This window comes from Lampetra fluviatilis, chromosome 62 (assembly GCF_964198595.1).
Source record: "Lampetra fluviatilis chromosome 62, kcLamFluv1.1, whole genome shotgun sequence".
Lineage (NCBI taxonomy): Eukaryota > Metazoa > Chordata > Hyperoartia > Petromyzontiformes > Petromyzontidae > Lampetra > Lampetra fluviatilis.
The window spans coordinates 1,925,815-1,945,615 of NC_136336.1; the positions used below are offsets into that span (position 1 = coordinate 1,925,815).

General features: G+C 58.0%; 1 protein-coding gene across 1 annotated transcript in view; it reads left to right on the forward strand.

Annotated features, from left to right (window-relative positions):
• The window catches only part of LOC144951385 (dual specificity tyrosine-phosphorylation-regulated kinase 4-like), a 31,642-nt gene extending 12,100 nt beyond the window's left edge, over positions 1–19,542 (forward strand). The window contains exons 8-12 of the mRNA XM_078881624.1: positions 887–947; positions 1,404–1,521; positions 18,369–18,451; positions 18,908–18,961; positions 19,478–19,542. Of these exons, the coding sequence (XP_078737750.1) occupies positions 887–947; positions 1,404–1,521; positions 18,369–18,451; positions 18,908–18,961; positions 19,478–19,542 (381 nt within the window). The remainder of the gene's footprint in view (positions 1–886; positions 948–1,403; positions 1,522–18,368; positions 18,452–18,907; positions 18,962–19,477) is intronic.
• Positions 19,543–19,801: the final 259 nt, after the last annotated feature.

Here is a 19,801-nt window from a genome sequence, read left to right on the forward strand (position 1 = left end):
CCCATACTCATAGAGACCCATACAGACCCACAGAGACCCATGCAGACCCACAGAGACCAACACTCATAGAGTTTGATTCCCTCTCACGGCCACAAACACCAGCGAGGAATATCTGAACTGGTCCTGGGCCTCTCATAGGTCGACTCAGCCTCAAACGAGTACTTGGTGTAGCGCTGTGTAGTAAACATTTCCACTGGGGGAGACAAAGGCGGCCGGGCGTGGTGCTGGCCACCCACCCCCTCGTGTGCCGTTCCGGCCTTCAAAGGTGCTCGCTAACAGCACTTGCCCCAACAATGAGATAATACGGGGAGGGGAGGGATTCATCTTCTTGGTTCTTTCGGTAAAGTCACGTAGAAGGGAAGTAATAAAATAATAAAAATAAAACTTAATAAAATAATTCTCACGACGTTTTTAAATCGAAAGGGTCGGGATTGTTGCCTTTGTACACAGAGCCGGCCTTCATAGGTGCTGCTTGTGATTAAGCAGCACTTGCCCCAGCAATGAGATGAGGCTAAGACAAGGAGGGGAGGGATTGTTGTCTTTGTATAGAGTGCTGGTCTCAACAGACGCTGTCTCCGCCACTACTCATCGCTGACATGCGGCACTAACCCCAATGGGCCCGCTGAGGCTACACCGGCTGTAACCCCCCCCTCCTCCTCCTCCTCCCCCCCCTCCTCCCCCTCCTCCCCCTCCTCCTCCTCCTCCCCCCCCTCCTCCCCCTCCTCCCCCTCCTCCCCCTCCTCCCCCTCCTCCTCCTCCTCCCCCTCCTCCCCCTCCTCCCCCTCCTCCTCCTCCCCCTCCTCCCCCTCCCCCCCCTCCTCCCCCTCCTCCCCCTCCTCCCCCTCCTCCTACTCCTCCTTTTGTCTTCGTCTGAAACCACGTGCAGATCCTGGGCATGCCCCCGACAAAGATGGTGGACGAAGCCCCTAACAGGACACTTTACTTTGGTGAGTCGAAGGCTTGGGCAGGCTGGCGTGTGAGTGAGCGGGTGGATGGGTAGGTGAGTGGGTGGGTGGGTGTGTGAGTGAGCGGGTGGGTGGGTAGGTGAGTGGGTGGGTGAGTGGGTGAATGAGTGGGTGGGTGAGTGGGTGGGTGAGTGAGTTGTTGGGTAGATGAGAAGGTAGGTGAGTGGGTGGGTGGGTAGGTGGGTGGGTGGATGAGTGTGTGGGTGAGTGGGTGGGTGAGTGAGTTGTTGGGTAGATGAGAAGGTAGGTGAGTGGGTGGGTGGGTAGGTGGGTGGGTGGATGAGTGGGTGGGTGAGTGGGTGGGTGAGTGGGTGGGTGAGTGGGTGGGTGAGTGAGTTGGTATGTAGGTGGATAGGAAGGTGGGTAGTTAAGTGGATGAGTGGGTATGTGGGCGACGTGTTGGCGGGTGACTCTGCGTGCCTCTCTGTCTCTCTGCAGACTCTGAGGGTCTCCCCTACAACCTGTCCCAGCAGCGTCCACCAGGAAGCCTGTCCCTGCACCGCGCACTGCAGGGCCACCACCCTCAGCTGGTGGACTTTGTCAGCCGCTGCCTGCAGTACGAACCACACTCACCCCTCCCTCACCCCCACTCACTCACTCATCCCCACTCACTCACTCACTCACTCATCCACACTCACTCACTCACTCATCCCCACTCACTCACTCACTCACTCACCCCCACTCACTCACTCACTCACCCTCACTCACTCACTCACTCACTCACTCACCCCCACTCACTCACTCACTCACTCACCCCCACTCACTCACTCACTCACTAATCCCCACTCACTCATCCCCACTCACTCATTCACTCACCCCCGCTCGCTCACCCCCGCCCGCTCGCCCCCGCTCACTCACTCATCCCCGCTCACTCATCCCCACTCACTCACTCAACCCCACTCACTCAACCCCACTCACTCACTCACTCACTCCCACTCACTCACTCACTCACTCACTCACTCACTCACTCACTCACCCCCACTCACTCACTCACTCACCCCCACTCACTCACTCACTCACTAATCCCCACTCACTCACTCACTCATCCCCACTCACTCACTCACTCACCCCCGCTCGCTCACCCCCGCCCGCTCGCCCCCGCTCACTCACTCATCCCCGCTCACTCATCCCCACTCACTCACTCAACCCCACTCACTCACTCATCCCCACTCACTCGTCCCCACTCACTCATCCCCGCTCACTCAACCCCACTCACTCACCCCCACTCACTCGTTCCCACTCACTCACTCATCCCAACTCACTCACCCCCACTCACTCGTCCCCACTCACTCATCCCCACTCACTCACTCATCCCCACTCACTCACTCGTCCCCACTCACTCATCCCCACTCACTCACTCATCCCCGCTCACTCAACCCCACTCACTCACTCATCCCCGCTCACTCAACCCCACTCACTCATCCCCACTCACTCATCCCCACTCACTCACTCAACCCCACTCACTCATCCCCACTCACTCATCCCCACTCACTCACTCATCCACGCACACTTAACTCCACTCACTCACTCATCCCCGCTAACTCAACCCCACTCACTCATCCCCACTCACTCACTCAACCCCACTCACTCATCCCCACTCACTCATCCCCACTCACTCACTCAACCCCACTCACTCATCCCCACTCACTCATCCCCACTCACTCGTCCCCACTAACTCATCCCCACTCACTCACTCACTCACTCACTCACTCACCCCCACTCACTCGTCCCCACTCACTCATCCCCACTCACGCATCCCCACTCACTCACTCGTCCCCACTCACTCATCCCCACTCACTCACTCACTCACTCACTCACTCACTCACTCACTCACTCACTCACTCACTCACCCCCACTCACTCGTCCCCACTCACTCATCCCCGCTCACTCGTCCCCACTCACTCATCCCCACTCACTCACTCATCCCCGCTCACTCAACCCCACTCACTCACTCATCCCCGCTCACTCAACCCCACTCACTCATCCCCACTCACTCACTCATCCCCGCTCACTCAACTCCACTCACTCACTCATCCCCGCTCACTCAACCCCACTCACTCATCCCCACTCACTCACTCATCCCCGCTCACTCAACTCCACTCACTCACTCATCCCCGCTCACTCAACCCCACTCACTCATCCCCACTCACTCACTCAACCCCACTCACTCATCCCCACTCACTCACTCAACCCCACTCACTCATCCCCACTCACTCATCCCCACTCACTCACTCAACCCCACTCACTCATCCCCACTCACTCATCCCCACTCACTCACTCGTCCCCACTCACTCATCCCCACTCACTCACTCACCCCCACTCACTCGTCCCCACTCACTCATCCCCACTCACTCATCCCATCTCCCCACTCTCCCCCCACCTCCCACCCTGTCACATCTTCTCACCTTGCCCCTGTCACCACGTGGTGTGCGTCTCCTCCTCCTCCTCCCACCACCAGATGGGATCCCAATCTCCGGATGACACCTGAACAGGCGCTGGCTCACAGCTGGCTAGAAACCACCACCACCACCACCAGGGCCACCACAACCACCATCCGGGGCACCCCCACCACCAGCAGGGCCACCACCAACACCATCAGAGCTACCTCCACCACCAGCAGCAGGGCCACCACCACCACCATTAGGGCCAACCCCACCGCCACCACCACCCAGGCCACCCCCACCACCATCAGAAACACCCCTACCACCATCAGGGCTACCCCCACCACCACCAGCAACCGGGCCACCACCACCACCTGGCCTGACACCACCAACTGGGCCACCACCACCACCACCATCAGCAGCAGCACCACTCCAGTGCAGGGCTCTGCAGCTGCTGAGCCACGGTGAGCCTCTCTCTGTGTACCTCGCCTGGTACGCAGGAGGTCGTGGGTTCAATCCCGACCCTGATGAGATGTTAACTACCTCGCCTGGTACGCAGGAGGTCGTGGGTTCAATCCCGACCCTGATGAGATGTTAACTACCTCGCCTGGTACGCAGGAGGTCGTGGGTTCGATCCCGACCCTGATGAGATGTTAACTACCTCGCCTGGTACGCAGGGGATCGTGGGTTCAATCCCGACCCTGATGAGATGTTAACTACCTCGCCTGGTACGCAGGAGGTCGTGGGTTCGATCCCGACCCTGATGAGATGTTAACTACCTCGCCTGGTACGCAGGAGGTCGTGGGTTCGATCCCGACCCTGATGAGATGTTAACTACCTCGCCTGGTACGCAGGGGATCGTGGGTTCAATCCCGACCCTGATGAGATGTTAACTACCTCGCCTGGTACGCAGGAGGTCGTGGGTTCAATCCCGACCCTGATGAGATGTTAACTACCTCGCCTGGTACGCAGGAGGTCGTGGGTTCAATCCCGACCCTGATGAGATGTTAACTACCTCGCCTGGTACGCAGGAGGTCGTGGGTTCGATCCCGACCCTGATGAGATGTTAACTACCTCGCCTGGTACGCAGGGGATCGTGGGTTCAATCCCGACCCTGATGAGATGTTAACTACCTCGCCTGGTACGCAGGAGGTCGTGGGTTCGATCCCGACCCTGATGAGATGTTAACTACCTCGCCTGGTACGCAGGAGGTCGTGGGTTCGATCCCGACCCTGATGAGATGTTAACTACCTCGCCTGGTACGCAGGGGATCGTGGGTTCAATCCCGACCCTGATGAGATGTTAACTACCTCGCCTGGTACGCAGGAGGTCGTGGGTTCGATCCCGACCCTGATGAGATGTTAACTACCTCGCCTGGTACGCAGGGGATCGTGGGTTCAATCCCGACCCTGATGAGATGTTAACTACCTCGCCTGGTACGCAGGAGGTCGTGGGTTCGATCCCGACCCTGATGAGATGTTAACTACCTCGCCTGGTACGCAGGGGATCGTGGGTTCGATCCCGACCCTGATGAGATGTTAACTACCTCGCCTGATACGCAGGAGGTCGTGGGTTCGATCCCGACCCTGATGAGATGTTAACTACCTCGCCTGGTACGCAGGAGGTCGTGGGCTCGATCCCGACCCTGATGAGATGTTAACTACCTCGCCTGGTACGCATGTGATCGTGGGTTCGATCCCGACCCTGATGAGATGTTAACTACCTCGCCTGGTACGCAGGAGGTCGTGGGCTCGATCCCGACCCTGATGAGATGTTAACTACCTTGCTTGGTACGCAGGAGGTCGTGGGTTCGATCCAGACCCTGATGAGATGTTAACTACCTTGCTTGGTACGCAGGAGGTCGTGGGTTCGATCCAGACCCTGATGAGATGTTAACTACCTCGCCTGGTACGAAGGAGGTCGTGGGCTCGTTCCCGTCCCTGACGATGCCTGCTGCTGTATAGCTGCAGTCTGTGTCTCTGTCCCCGTTGTGGTCACCGCGTGGATTCTTCTCAGGGTCCTCCAGATTTCCACCTCCACGTTTAGAATCGGCGTCGCACACTTCGAGTATTTGACTGCCGCTATGAATGTCCACGGGATGAAGATGATGATGTTATCAGCCCCCTTGATTCGGCTATCAGCTGAGATGGCCAAGTCACTTCTGTTCTACATGGGTCTCTGTGGGTCTCTGTGGGTCTCTGTGGGTCTCTGTGGGTCTCTGTGAGTCTATGGGTCTCTGTGGGTCTGTGTGGGTCTCTGTGAGTCTATGGGTCTCTGTGGGTCTCTATGGATCTATGGGTCTCTGTGATTATGGGTCTCGGTGGGTCTGTATGTTTCTGTATGAGTATTGGTCTGTATGGATCTGTATGGTTCTCTATGAGTATGGGACTCTGTGGGTCTCTGTGGGTCTGTGTGGGTCTCTGTGATTATGGGTCTCTGTGATTATGGGTCTCAGTGGGTCTGTATGGGTCTCTATGAGTATGGGTCTCTATGAGTATCGGTCTCTGTAGATCTCTATGGGTCTGTATGACTATGGGTCTCTGTGGTTCTGATGATGACGATGCTGACGATGATGATGACGATGACAACGACGACGACGACGACGACAACGACGACGATGATGACGATGATGATGACGATGTTGATGACGATGATGACGACGACGATGACGACGATGATGATGACGATGATGTTGATGATGACGATGTTGATGATGACGATGATGATGACGATGTTGATGATGACGACGACGACGACGTCGTTGATGATGATGCGCTGCTGTGGTGCTGCTGCCTCTCTCTCTCCACAGAGCGGAGCCGGAGAAGAAGCTCCCATCGTCATCACCGTCATCGTCATCATCATCGTCATTATCATCGCCGTCATCGTCATCATCATCGTCATCATCATCGTCACCGCTCACCCAGACCTTTGGAGAGAGGACGGAGGTGGTGGAGGTGGTGGAGGTGGTGGAGACACAGGAGGAGGATGACGACAACGACGAGGAGGATGAAGAGAAGGAGGATGAAGAGAAGGAGGATGAAGAGGAGGAGAGGGAGGAGGAGAGGGAGCGAGGGGTCCTGGCGCGTGTGGGCAAGGCGCTACGCTCAGTCCGCTCGCTCCTCAGCCGCCTGCTGCTCTGTGGTGGGCGGCCCACGGCAGAGTAGCGGAGTGGACCCACACTCACCACCCACACTCACCACCCACACTCACCACCCACACTCACCACCCACACTCACCACCCACACTCACCACCCACACTCACCACCCACACTCACCACACTCACCACCCACTCTCACTCACCACACACACTCACCACCCACTCACCACCCACACTCACCACCCACACTCACCACCCACACTCACCACCCACACTCACCACCTACACTCACCACACTCACCACCCACTCTCACTCACCACCCACTCACCACCCACACTCACCACCCACACTCACCACCCACACTCACCACTCACACTCACCACTCACACTCACCACCCACACTCACCACCCACACTCACCACCCACACTCACCACCCACACTCACCACCCACACTCACCACACTCACCACCCACTCTCACTCACCACACACACTCACCACCCACTCACCACCCACACTCACCACCCACACTCACCACCCACACTCACCACCCACACTCACCACCCACACTCACCACCTACACTCACCACACTCACCACCCACTCTCACTCACCACACACACTCACCACCCACTCACCACCCACACTCACCACCCACACTCACCACCCACACTCACCACTCACACTCACACTCACCACTCACACTCACCACACACACTCACCACCCACACTCACCACACTCACTACACTCACTCACCACCCACACTCACCACACTCGCCACCCACACTCACCACCCACACTCACCACACTCACTCACCACCCACACTCACCACACTCACTCACCACACACACTCACCACACACACTCACCACCCACACACACCACACTCACCACACTCACTCACCACACACACTCACCACACACACTCACCACCCACACTCACCACCCACACACAACCACACTCACTCACCACACACACTCACAACCCACACTCACCACCCACACTTACCACACTCACCACCCACTCTCACTCACCACACACACTCACCACCCACTCACCACCCACACTCACCACCCACACTCACCACTCACACTCACCACTCACACTCACCACCCACACTCACCACACTCACTCACCACCCACACTCACCACACTCACTCACCACACACACTCACCACACACACTCACCACCCACACACACACACTCACCACACACACTCACCACCCACACTCACCACCCACACACACACCACACTCACTCACCACACACACTCACAACCCACACTCACCACCCACACTCACCACCCGCACTCACCACCCACACTCACCACACTCACCACCCACACTACTCACCACCCACACTCACCACACACACTCACCACCCACACTCATCACACTCACCAACCACACTCACCACCCACATTCACCACCCACACTCACCACCCACACTCACCACCCACACTCATCACACTCACCACCCACACTCACCACACTCACTCACCACCCACACTCACCACCCACACTCACCACACTCACCACCCACACTCACCACACTCACTCACCACACACACTCACCACCCACACTCACCACACTCACCACCCACACTCACCACACTCACTCACCACACACACTCACCACCCACACACACCACACTCACCACCCACACTCACCACACACACTCACCACCCACCAGCCACACTCACCACCCACACTCACCACACTCACCACCCACACTCACCACCCACACTCACCACCCACACTCACCACCCACACTCACCACACTCACCACCCACACTCACCACACTCACTCACCACACACACTCACCACCCACACTCACCACCCACACTCACCACACACACTCACCACCCACACTCACCACACTCACCACCCACACTCACCACACTCACTCACCACCCACACTCACCACCCACACTCACCACCCACACTCACCACACTCACTCACCACCCACACTCACCACCCACACTCACCACACTCACTCACCACCCACACTCACCACCCACACTCACCACACTCACCACCCACACTCACCACACTCACTCACCACACACACTCACCACCCACACTCACCACACTCACCACCCACACTCACCACACTCACTCACCACACACACTCACCACCCACACTCACCACCCACACTCACCACCCACACTCACCACTCACACTCACCACCCACACTCACCACCCACACTCACCACTCACACTCACCACCCACACTCACCACCCACACTCACCACTCACACTCACCACCCACACTCACCACACACACTCACCACCCACACTCACCACCCACACTCACCACTCACACTCACCACACACACTCACCACCCACACTCACCACCCACACTCACCACCCACACTCACCACCCACACTCACCACACTCACCACCCACACTCACCACCCACACTTACCACCCACACTCACCACCCACACTCACCACCCACACTCACCACACACACTCACCACCCACACTCACCACCCACACCACCCACACTCACCACACTCACTCACCACACACACTCACCACACTCACCACCCACACTCACCACCCACACTCACCAGACTCACCACACTCACTCACCACCCACACTCACCACCCACACTCACCACCCACACTCACCACCCACACTCACCACCCACACTCACCAGACTCACCACACTCACTCACCACCCATACTCACCACCCACACTCACCACACTCACCACCGACACTCACCACCCACACTCACCAGACTCACCACACTCACTCACCACCCACACTCACCACACGCACACTCACCAGCCACACTCACCACCCACACTCACCACCCACACTCACCACCCACACTCACCACACTCACCACCCACACTCACCACCCACACTCACCACCCACACTCACCACACACACTCACCACACTCACCACCCACACACTCACCACCCACACTCACCACCCACACACTCACCACACTCACCACCCACACTCACCACACTCACTCACCACCCACACTCACCACACTCACTCACCACCCACACTCACCACACTCACCACCCACACTCACCACACACACTCACTACCCACACACACCACACTCACCACCCACACTCACCACACACACGCACCACCCACACTCACCACCCACACACACCACACTCACCACCCACACTCACCACACACACTCACCACACTCACCACCCACACTCACCACCCACACTCACCACACTCACTCACCACCCACACTCACCACACTCACTCACCACCCACACTCACCACACTCACCACCCACACTAACCACACACACTCACTACCCACACACACCACACTCACCACCCACACTCACCACACACACGCACCACCCACACTCACCACCCACACACACCAGCCACACTCACCACCCACACTCACCACACTCACCACCCAGACTCACCACCCACACTCACCACACACACTCACCACCCACACTCACTACCCACACTCACCACCCACACTCACCACCCACACTCACCACCCACACTCACTACCCACACTCACCACACACACTCACCACCCACACTCACCAGCCACACTCACCACCCACACTCACCACACTCACCACCCACACTCACCGCCCACACTCACCACACACACTCACCACCCACACTCACTACCCACACTCACCACCCACACTCACCACCCACACTCACCACCCACACTCACTACCCACACTCACCACTCACACTCACCACACTCACTCACCACCCACACTCACCACACACACTCACCACACTCACCACCCACACACTCACCACCCACACTCACCACCCACACACTCACCACACTCACCACCCACACTCACCACACTCACTCACCACCCACACTCACCACACTCACTCACCACCCACACTCACCACACTCACCACCCACACTCACCACACACACTCACTACCCACACACACCACACTCACCACCCACACTCACCACACACACGCACCACCCACACTCACCACCCACACACACCACACTCACCACCCACACTCACCACACACACTCACCACCCACACTCACCAGCCACACTCACCACCCACACTCACCACACTCACCACCCACACTCACCACCCACACTCACCACACTCACTCACCACCCACACTCACCACACTCACTCACCACCCACACTCACCACACTCACCACCCACACTAACCACACACACTCACTACCCACACACACCACACTCACCACCCACACTCACCACACACACGCACCACCCACACTCACCACCCACACACACCACACTTACCACCCACACTCACCACACACACTCACCACCCACACTCACCAGCCACACTCACCACCCACACTCACCACACTCACCACCCACACTCACCACCCACACTCACCACACACACTCACCACCCACACTCACTACCCACACTCACCACCCACACTCACCACCCACACTCACCACCCACACTCACTACCCACACTCACCACTCACACTCACCACACTCACTCACCACCCACACTCACCACACACACTCACCACACTCACCACCCACACACTCACCACCCACACTCACCACCCACACACTCACCACACTCACCACCCACACTCACCACACTCACTCACCACCCACACTCACCACACTCACTCACCACCCACACTCACCACACTCACCACCCACACTCACCACACACTCACTACCCACACACACCACACTCACCACCCACACTCACCACACACACGCACCACCCACACTCACCACCCACACACACCACACTCACCACCCACACTCACCACACACACTCACCACCCACACTCACCAGCCACACTCACCACCCACACTCACCACACTCACCACCCACACTCACCACCCACACTCACCACACTCACTCACCACCCACACTCACCACACTCACTCACCACCCACACTCACCACACTCGCCACCCACACTCACCACACACTCACTACCCACACACACCACACTCACCACCCACACTCACCACACACACGCACCACCCACACTCACCACCCACACACACCACACTCACCACCCACACTCACCACACACACTCACCACCCACACTCACCAGCCACACTCACCACCCACACTGACCACACTCACCACCCACACTCACCACCCACACTCACCACACACACGCACCACCCACACTCACCACCCACACACACCACACTTACCACCCACACTCACCACACACACTCACCACCCACACTCACCAGCCACACTCACCACCCACACTCACCACACTCACCACCCACACTCACCACCCACACTCACCACACACACTCACCACCCACACTCACTACCCACACTCACCACCCACACTCACCACCCACACTCACCACACACACTCACCACACACACTCACCACCCACACTCACCACACACACTCACCACACTCACCACCCACACTCACCACCCACACTCACCACACACACTCACCACACTCACCACCCACACTCACCACCCACACTCACCACGCAATGGACTAGAGCCTGCCTAGCCACGTGTGCGTGTGAAGAGTTAGGAAAGAGATAAGAACAAGTGACAATGTAATAATGTGTACATATACATCTAGACCATTGTTTGTTTATCGATTGTTGTTGCTAATAAATAAGCGGACTCAACAGCACGTTGCAATTGTGTCCGTGACCTCCTCCTGCACCTAGCCTGGCACAGCAGTCAACCAATGGCACTACCTGGGTCTGTCCCGTGACCTCCTCCTGCACCTAGCCTGGCACAGCAGTCAACCCAAGGCACCTGCTGGGTCTGTCCCGTGACCTCCTCCTGCACCTAGCCTGGCACAACAGTCAACCAATGGCACCTGCTGGGTCTGTCACGTGACCTCCTGCCAGCAGCGACCCTTCGACACTTCACATGGCCTCATAAGTGCCGTGGTGACGTCACAAGGGGGTGGGGCACGTGTCTAGAGTTACAATTAATGAGTTCTGCACGGGTCGTCATGGACAGAGCTTACCTAACCTATCAACACTACAAATTGCAATCACTTCTCTGGCTACTCCCATAGGGTTCTATAGGCTTTACGTCAACCTTTCCGTCACATTTCCTACATGACATAATAACCTTACTTATCCACGCTACAAATTGCAATCACCTTCGGCTACTCCATAGGATCCCACGTTACCCTTCCCCACATTCTTCAGTTCACTTAAGAAACCACGCCTATTCATCGAGACACAGAGACCCATAGTGATACATAGAGACTCATAGAGATACACAGAGACCTATAGAGATACATAGATACCCTAAGAGACACACATAGACCCATAGTGATACATAGAGACCCATAGATACCCTAAGAGACACACATATACCCATAGTGATACATAGAGACCCATAGAGATACATAAAGGCCCATAGTGATACATAGAGACCCATACAGATACATAGATATCGATAAAGACAGATATATAGAAATAGACCCATAGACACACACATAGACCGATAGAGACACACAGAGACCCATAGTGATACATAGAGACACATAGAGACACACAGAGACCCATAGAGATACATAGAGACCGATAGAGACACAAAGATCCAGGGATACACAAAAACCAATAGCTACACACAGAGATCCAGAGATACACAGAGACCCATAGAAACACACAGATACCCATAATGATACATAGAGACCCATAGAGATACATACAGATACATGGAGACTGATAGAGACACACAGATATCCAGGGAAACGCAGAGACCCATAGAGACCCAGAGTGTTACATAGAGACCCAAAAAGATACACAGATACCCATAGAGATACAGAGACCCATAGCAATGCATAGAGACTCATAGAGATACATAGAAACCCATATAAATACACAGATAATCGTAAAGACAAAGACCCATAGAAATACATAGAGACCCATAGAGACACACAGATCCATATATATACATAGAGACACACAGACACCCAGAGAGACACAAACAGAGAGCCACAAAGATACTAAACTAAATGATTTAAATGTTACCAGGTAAGGAGCTATGTAGCGCTGGCTATTACAAATGATAGAAGCTCAACTAAGTGGTTGATAACATCATCATCATCATCATCGTGTGGAAATGTATAGACATCCACAGAGTCTCAGACTGGCCACACAGAGACCCACAGACTCACCACACAGAGACCCACAGACTCACCACACAGAGACCCACAGACTCACCTCACACAGAGACCCACAGACTCACCACAGAGACGCACAGAATCACCACACAGACTCACCACACAGAGACCCACAGACTCACCACACTCACCACACAGAGACCCACAGACTCACCACTCAGACTCACCACTCAGACTCACCCCACAGATGTAAAGGAGAGCCGACACAAGATTGCAGGGGTTTCGTCCTTTAATCCTTTTCTTCCATCCACACCTGTCCCCAGCCGTCCCAATCTCGTTCCCGCCAAAGGCCCCCCTTTCCTGCCCGTTCTCCCCTTATATCTACTCGATCACCCCTCCCACTAACCCACCTATTGGTGGGAATCCTTCCACTGACACCCCTACATCACCCCCCCCCCCCCCCCCCCCGGAGAAAAATAACCGTCCTCGGTTCTGCCTCCCCCATGGACCATTTAAGTCTCCCCATGCCTCCCACCACTGACAGTGACGACAGCCCTTAACCCCCCCACAACCATACAATGCAATATAACACAACAAAATCAATTGCGTGGCCTGCCCGGGTCTCCAGCCAGCGTCCCGTAACAGCCCGGACATCCACAGGCAGCAGATGACCGTGGCGGCCCCCTCCTTCGAAGGCCCTCTCGTCGCGGTCCCTGGTTCGGTGGTGCCGGTGTCGCCTTGCCTGGCGCCGCTGTCTCTCTGGCCCCCGCTCGTGCCGCCGCTCCGTCAGGCCTCACATGGGGTGCTGTAGGTGACAAGGGAACACAGGGCACCGAACCCCCTGCCGGTCGGCGCGTGGTGGTCGGCGACCTTGGCCTGGGTAGGAATGATGATGATGTTGGCAGTGATGTTGGTGGTGATGTTGGTGAAGATGACGGTGGAGAGATGTATGGCTTAAGGCGGGTGGGGTGTACAAACCATCGTCGCTTACCCAGTTGGACCTGGACGCACTGCGGTCGGAGTGCTTTAATGACCTCGACTGGCCCTTTCCAGGGTCGGTGCAGCTTTGGTGAGAGGCCAACCGGCACCTGAGGACAGTGTAGCCATGCCTGGTCCCCGACTTTAAAGGGCTTGGCTGTCACTGTCCTCTCCCGTATCCGTACATTACTCTCTTGGCTCGTGGCCGATGCGGCCTCGGCTGCTTGGCGGGCCTCTCTCAAATAAATGAGGGAGGTCTTTAGTGCCTTCGGCCATGCGTCAGCTCTTGCGGGAATGTCCGTCAGCTGCACCTCAATAGGCGGAACGGAATCCCGTCCGTACATCAGGAAAAACGGTGAGAACCCCGTCGCCGCGTGCGGGGCCACCCTGTACGCCGCTAAGACCGATGGATTGTGGAGGTCCCAGTTGGAATGGTTTTCGTCCACCACTTGGGACAGCATGGCCGCTATGGTGCGGTTAAGCCGCTCCACCATCCCATCGGTTTGGGGATGATACGGAGATGTTCGGACCTTTTTAGTGCCCAGGATAGAGCAGACGTCCTTCAATAGCTGTGAGGAGAAATTCCTGCCCTGATCCGTGAGCAACCGCTCCGGTGCCCCCTTATCAAGACATCGGCGATGGTCTGTGCCGTTTGGTCCGGGAGGGCCCACGCCATCGGCCACCTCGTGCAGTACTCGACTCCGACCAACAGGTATTTATTTCCCCGTGGCGTGACCGGCAGTGGTCCTAGGATGTCCAACGCAACCAATTCGTTGACCCTGGTCACCGTCATGGGCTGTAGGGGCGCCCCGGCTTTCCCCGGCTTTCGCCGCGCACATTCGACGCAGGTAGCGACCCATCGATGCACGTCAGCGGTCATACCTGGCCAAAAGTACCGACCCTGTAATGTGTACAGTGTCTTCCGCCCCGCCAGGTGCAGCAGCTGGCGGCCGTGTACGTCCATAACCAATTGTTGACGCAGCGACTCCGGAACCACCAGGCATCGCCGGCGCCCTGTCGGGTCCCATCGCATGAGGAGGTCCTCCCATACGATGTACTCCTCCCTCCCTGCCTCTGCTGAGGCGCGTAGCATTCGCAGTGGGGCTTCCTCCAGCTGTAGCCGTCTCCAATCGTCCAAGGTCAGCCCCAGGTCATGGTCGGTCAGCTGGACCTCACCCTGTGCGCCCTCTGCCGTGCGTACGGGAGCGATGACCGTCCCCTCCGGCCTCGCCTCCTTGCAGCGTGCCCCGCCTGTGGTGCATGCACAAGGGCCCTGGGGCGCCAGTCGGGACAATGCGTCTGCGTTGGCATGTCTGGTCCCTTTGCGATGCACTACTTGGTACCTGTACTCCTGCAGGCGCTCTATCCATCTGGCCAGCTGGCCCGAAGGCTGGTCGATGCGGAGCGAATACTGCAAGGCCGCGTGGTCAGTGCGGACCGTAAATTTGCGACCATACAGGTAGGGTCGGAATTGCTGCACGAAGTGAACGACTGCCAGGAGTTCCCTACGTGTGACGCAGTAGCGCTGCTCCGCTGCTGAAAGCACGCAACTACCATAGGCGATAACCACCTCCCGACCCTGCTGGACTTGCGACAAAACACTGCCGATGCCCACATCGCTGGCGTCCGTGTCCAGGATAAAGGGGAGGCCAAAATCCGGAAAGGCCAATGGTGGTGCATCTGTCAGACGTGAGCGCAGCTGCTGGAATGCCTCTTCCTCCAGAGGGCCCCAATAAAACCTCTGGTTCTTCGCCGTCAACACGTGCAAGGACTTGGCAATGGTTGCGAAGTTGGGTACAAACCGGCGGTAGTAAGAAACGAAACCCATAAACCGGCGTACCTCTGGAACCGTTGTGGGAACAGCCCAGGCCCTCACGCAGGCCGTTTTTTCCGGGTCTGTAGCCACTCCAGACTCACTGACGACGTGGCCCAAGTAGCGTACCAACGACTGCATAAGGTGGCACTTCGACGGCTTGAGCTTCAAGTTCGCGTTCCGGAACCGCAGGAATACCTGACGTAATCGGTCAATATGTTCCTCGAATGATCGGCTGAAGACAATGACGTCATCCAGGTAGATGAGGCACGTTTCCCATTGGAGGCCTGCTAAGGCCAACTCCATTATGCGTTGGAACGTCGTCGGCGCAGTCTGGAGGCCCATAGGCAGGCAGTTGAACTCGAACAGGCCCTGTGGTGTCCGGAACGCTGTTTTAGGCCGGGAGTCCGCGTCTAGTGGGACCTGCAAGAACCCGGACAATAAATCCAGCGTACTGAAAAATTTTGCTCCCGCCAGTGCATCCAATGAGTCGTCAATACGTGGTAGGGGATATGCGTCGGCCAGCGTGACGGCATTGAGGCGTCGGAAGTCCACACAGAATCTCAGTGACCCGTCTGACTTCTTGACTAGGACCACCGGTGCCCCCCAGGGACTCGAGGATGGAGAAATTATGTCGGCCCGCAGCATCTCCTGCACCGCTTGTTGAATGTGCCCTTTTTCCATTGGGCTCATTCTATATGTGTTTTGGCGCAGGGGTATGGCATCTCCCGTGTTAATGTGGTGCTGCGACAGATTTGTGTGCCCTAGGTCGAACGGTCCCCGGCTGAACACGTCCGAGAACTCCTGCAATAACGAGTGCAGCTGCTGTTTCTGGTCGGGCGGCAATCCCGGCTCAGGCCCCGCCAACTGGTCCATCCACGATTCGGCCCCTCTGTCCTCGGACTGGCTGATGCTGCCTACAAGCTCGGGCTCTGTCCCTGGGGCTTCTAGTGACAAGGGACTAACGTGGGCCAGAAATGTTCCCTCCTGCACCGTCGTTGTTCTATCGGAGGTGTTCAGCACCTGAATGAACAGATCCTGGTTCCTCTGTACAATAGTTTCGGCTCCCACCAGCGCATGGCGATCCATGGCAGCTGACGCCGGAGACACCAGGATGGGTGAGTTTGGTCGGGCTGTCACGAGGGGGGACCGATATCACAGCGGAATTAGCATCTGGGCTGCCGGGGGAATGGAGACAGACTTACTGACCAGAGCCTGCATGTAGGGTACACCCCGGCTGGCCCCCTCCGCCTTTAGGAAATGGAGATGCGTTCCCTGGACTTCCACCCGCCCATTGGCCAGATCGATTTTCATTGGCATCCGCCTCAGAAAGTCCGTCCCCAACAGGCAGGGTACGGGCAACGTTGCGGAGACAAGGATGGGTCCTGCTACCGAAAGCTGCCCAATCTGTATCAGGGCTTCAACCTGGCCCAGGAAGCCCATGCTGCCTCCATTTGCTGCAATGAACGTCGTCTTGACGGGGACTAAAGGTCGGATTTTATCCGGCAGCATCTCATGCATGGTGCTCGAGATGATCGTGGCTGATGCCCCCGTATCAACCAAGATACGTGCCGACACTCCCGCGATTTCACCGACCAGGACCGAGGTTCCTGACGTGGCCGCTACCACCCGCCTTGCCAGCTTCCTCCATTGTGTGGCTGAGTCCGGCCACTGACCAGGCGGCGTCTCGTTATCCTGTGGTGCATGGTGAGATGATGGGGGATGGATGTGAATGGACCGAAGATGGGGTTCCTCCCTTTGGAGTGCTCGCAGCAGGGTGAACGCGCCCTTGTTACATAGTGTGGGCTTCCCCCTGGGTTGCGGGCTGGGCTCTCTATGTGGTGCAAATTGCCCCCCCTTGGTGACGTAGGGTGGGCCCCCCTTGTGGTGTGGGGGCTGGGGGGGCCCCCCCAGGGGGCCCCCCCATTGTAGGGGGCGGTAGGGACTGGGGAGTGGGCCTTCCCGTGAGCCCCTCCCTTCTCCCCTCACTTTCCTTTGTCACGGGGGCGTGGTCCCCCTGGTTCCGTCTCGCTCTGCCGCAAAGCGGTGGTGAGGCGGGCCGTGGAACTGCTCCAGGGCGCAATGTCAATTTTGTGTGCTGCCTCAGCGCAAGGGTCGTTGCCCCTGGCAACTCGCCGGCGTCGCAGGTAACTGGTGACGTCACGCCCGCCCGCGACGTCACGCCCGCCCGCGACGTCACGCCCGCCCGCGACGCCACTGATGGCCGCGACGTCACTGCCGGCCGCGACGCCACCCCCGGCCGCGACGTCATTTCCGCCTGCGACGTCACCTCCGCCCGCAACGTCACCTCCGCCCGCGACGTCACTTCCGCCCGTGACGTCCCTCCCGGCCTCGCCGCGACTCCCGGCGCGGTCCCCGGCCTTGGCGCGATTCCCGGCACGATCCACGGCCCCGGCGCAATTCCCGGCGCAATCCGCGACACCACTTTCGGCTGCGACGTCACTTCTGGATGCAACGTCACGTCCGTTTGCGACGCCACTCCGGGTCGCGACGCCACTTCTGGTCGCGACGCGATCACCGGCCCCGGCGCTATCCCCGGCGCGATCCCCTTCCCCCGACCAGGACAGTGGGGACCGGGAAACGACACCGACGGCACCCACGCCGAGGAGACTCCCGGTGAGTTCGCGGCGTCGGAATTGTAATTGCTCGGCCCGACCGAGAGGCCGGGCGGGACGGCGTCACTCGCCTGGATCCTGTCGGTGTTTGGCCCTGGTGGGTTCCAGGTGACGTTGGCGGCCTCCGGCTCCGTGCGGCACCCCCTCACCACATGCCCCTCTCGACCACAACGGTGGCAGACCCACAGGGCGTTCCGTCGGGGGGGCTCGGCGCGATGTTGTAGAGGCGGCTGCCGGCGACGCGGCGGCTGGTCGCGCCCGTGGTCCCTCTGCTCCGCCAGTCCCCGGATCGCCGCGTACACCTCCCGCAGCGATGGCTCCGGCTCAGACGTCGGGGGTCCGTTCCCAGCTGCCCCACAGGCAGCCTGTGGCGACGGTGCAGGTTCGGCGGTTAGTGTCGCTGGACCCAGTAGCGCCGCGGCAACAGCTCGGCTGTTCCCCCCCGCCGCGCCAGCCACCCGGCCCACGGGTGGCGCCCAGCCCATGACCTGCTCGTGGGCTTGGATGGTCCGGGCAGCCCACAGCGAGGTGCGTTCCTCCGGCGTCACCACAGGTATTACAACGCCAGCGCGGCAAGCGTAGGCGATGAGGTGCTCGACCACGAGGTCCTCGAGCGCTTCTTCAGCCAGGCGAGGGAAAGCTCTCCTCACCAACACGAGCAGCGCACCCCTGTAGGCTAAAGGGGATTCTCTAGCCCCTCGCTGGCGATCCTGGAACCGTTTAAAGGCTCCTTCCGCCGGGCAATAGATCTCCCCCAAAGCCTCGTAGGCCGCCTGTAGCGTGGTCTTGCTGTGCGAGGGAAGGGAGGTGTAAGAGGAGAGTGCTTCTTTGCCCAGAACGG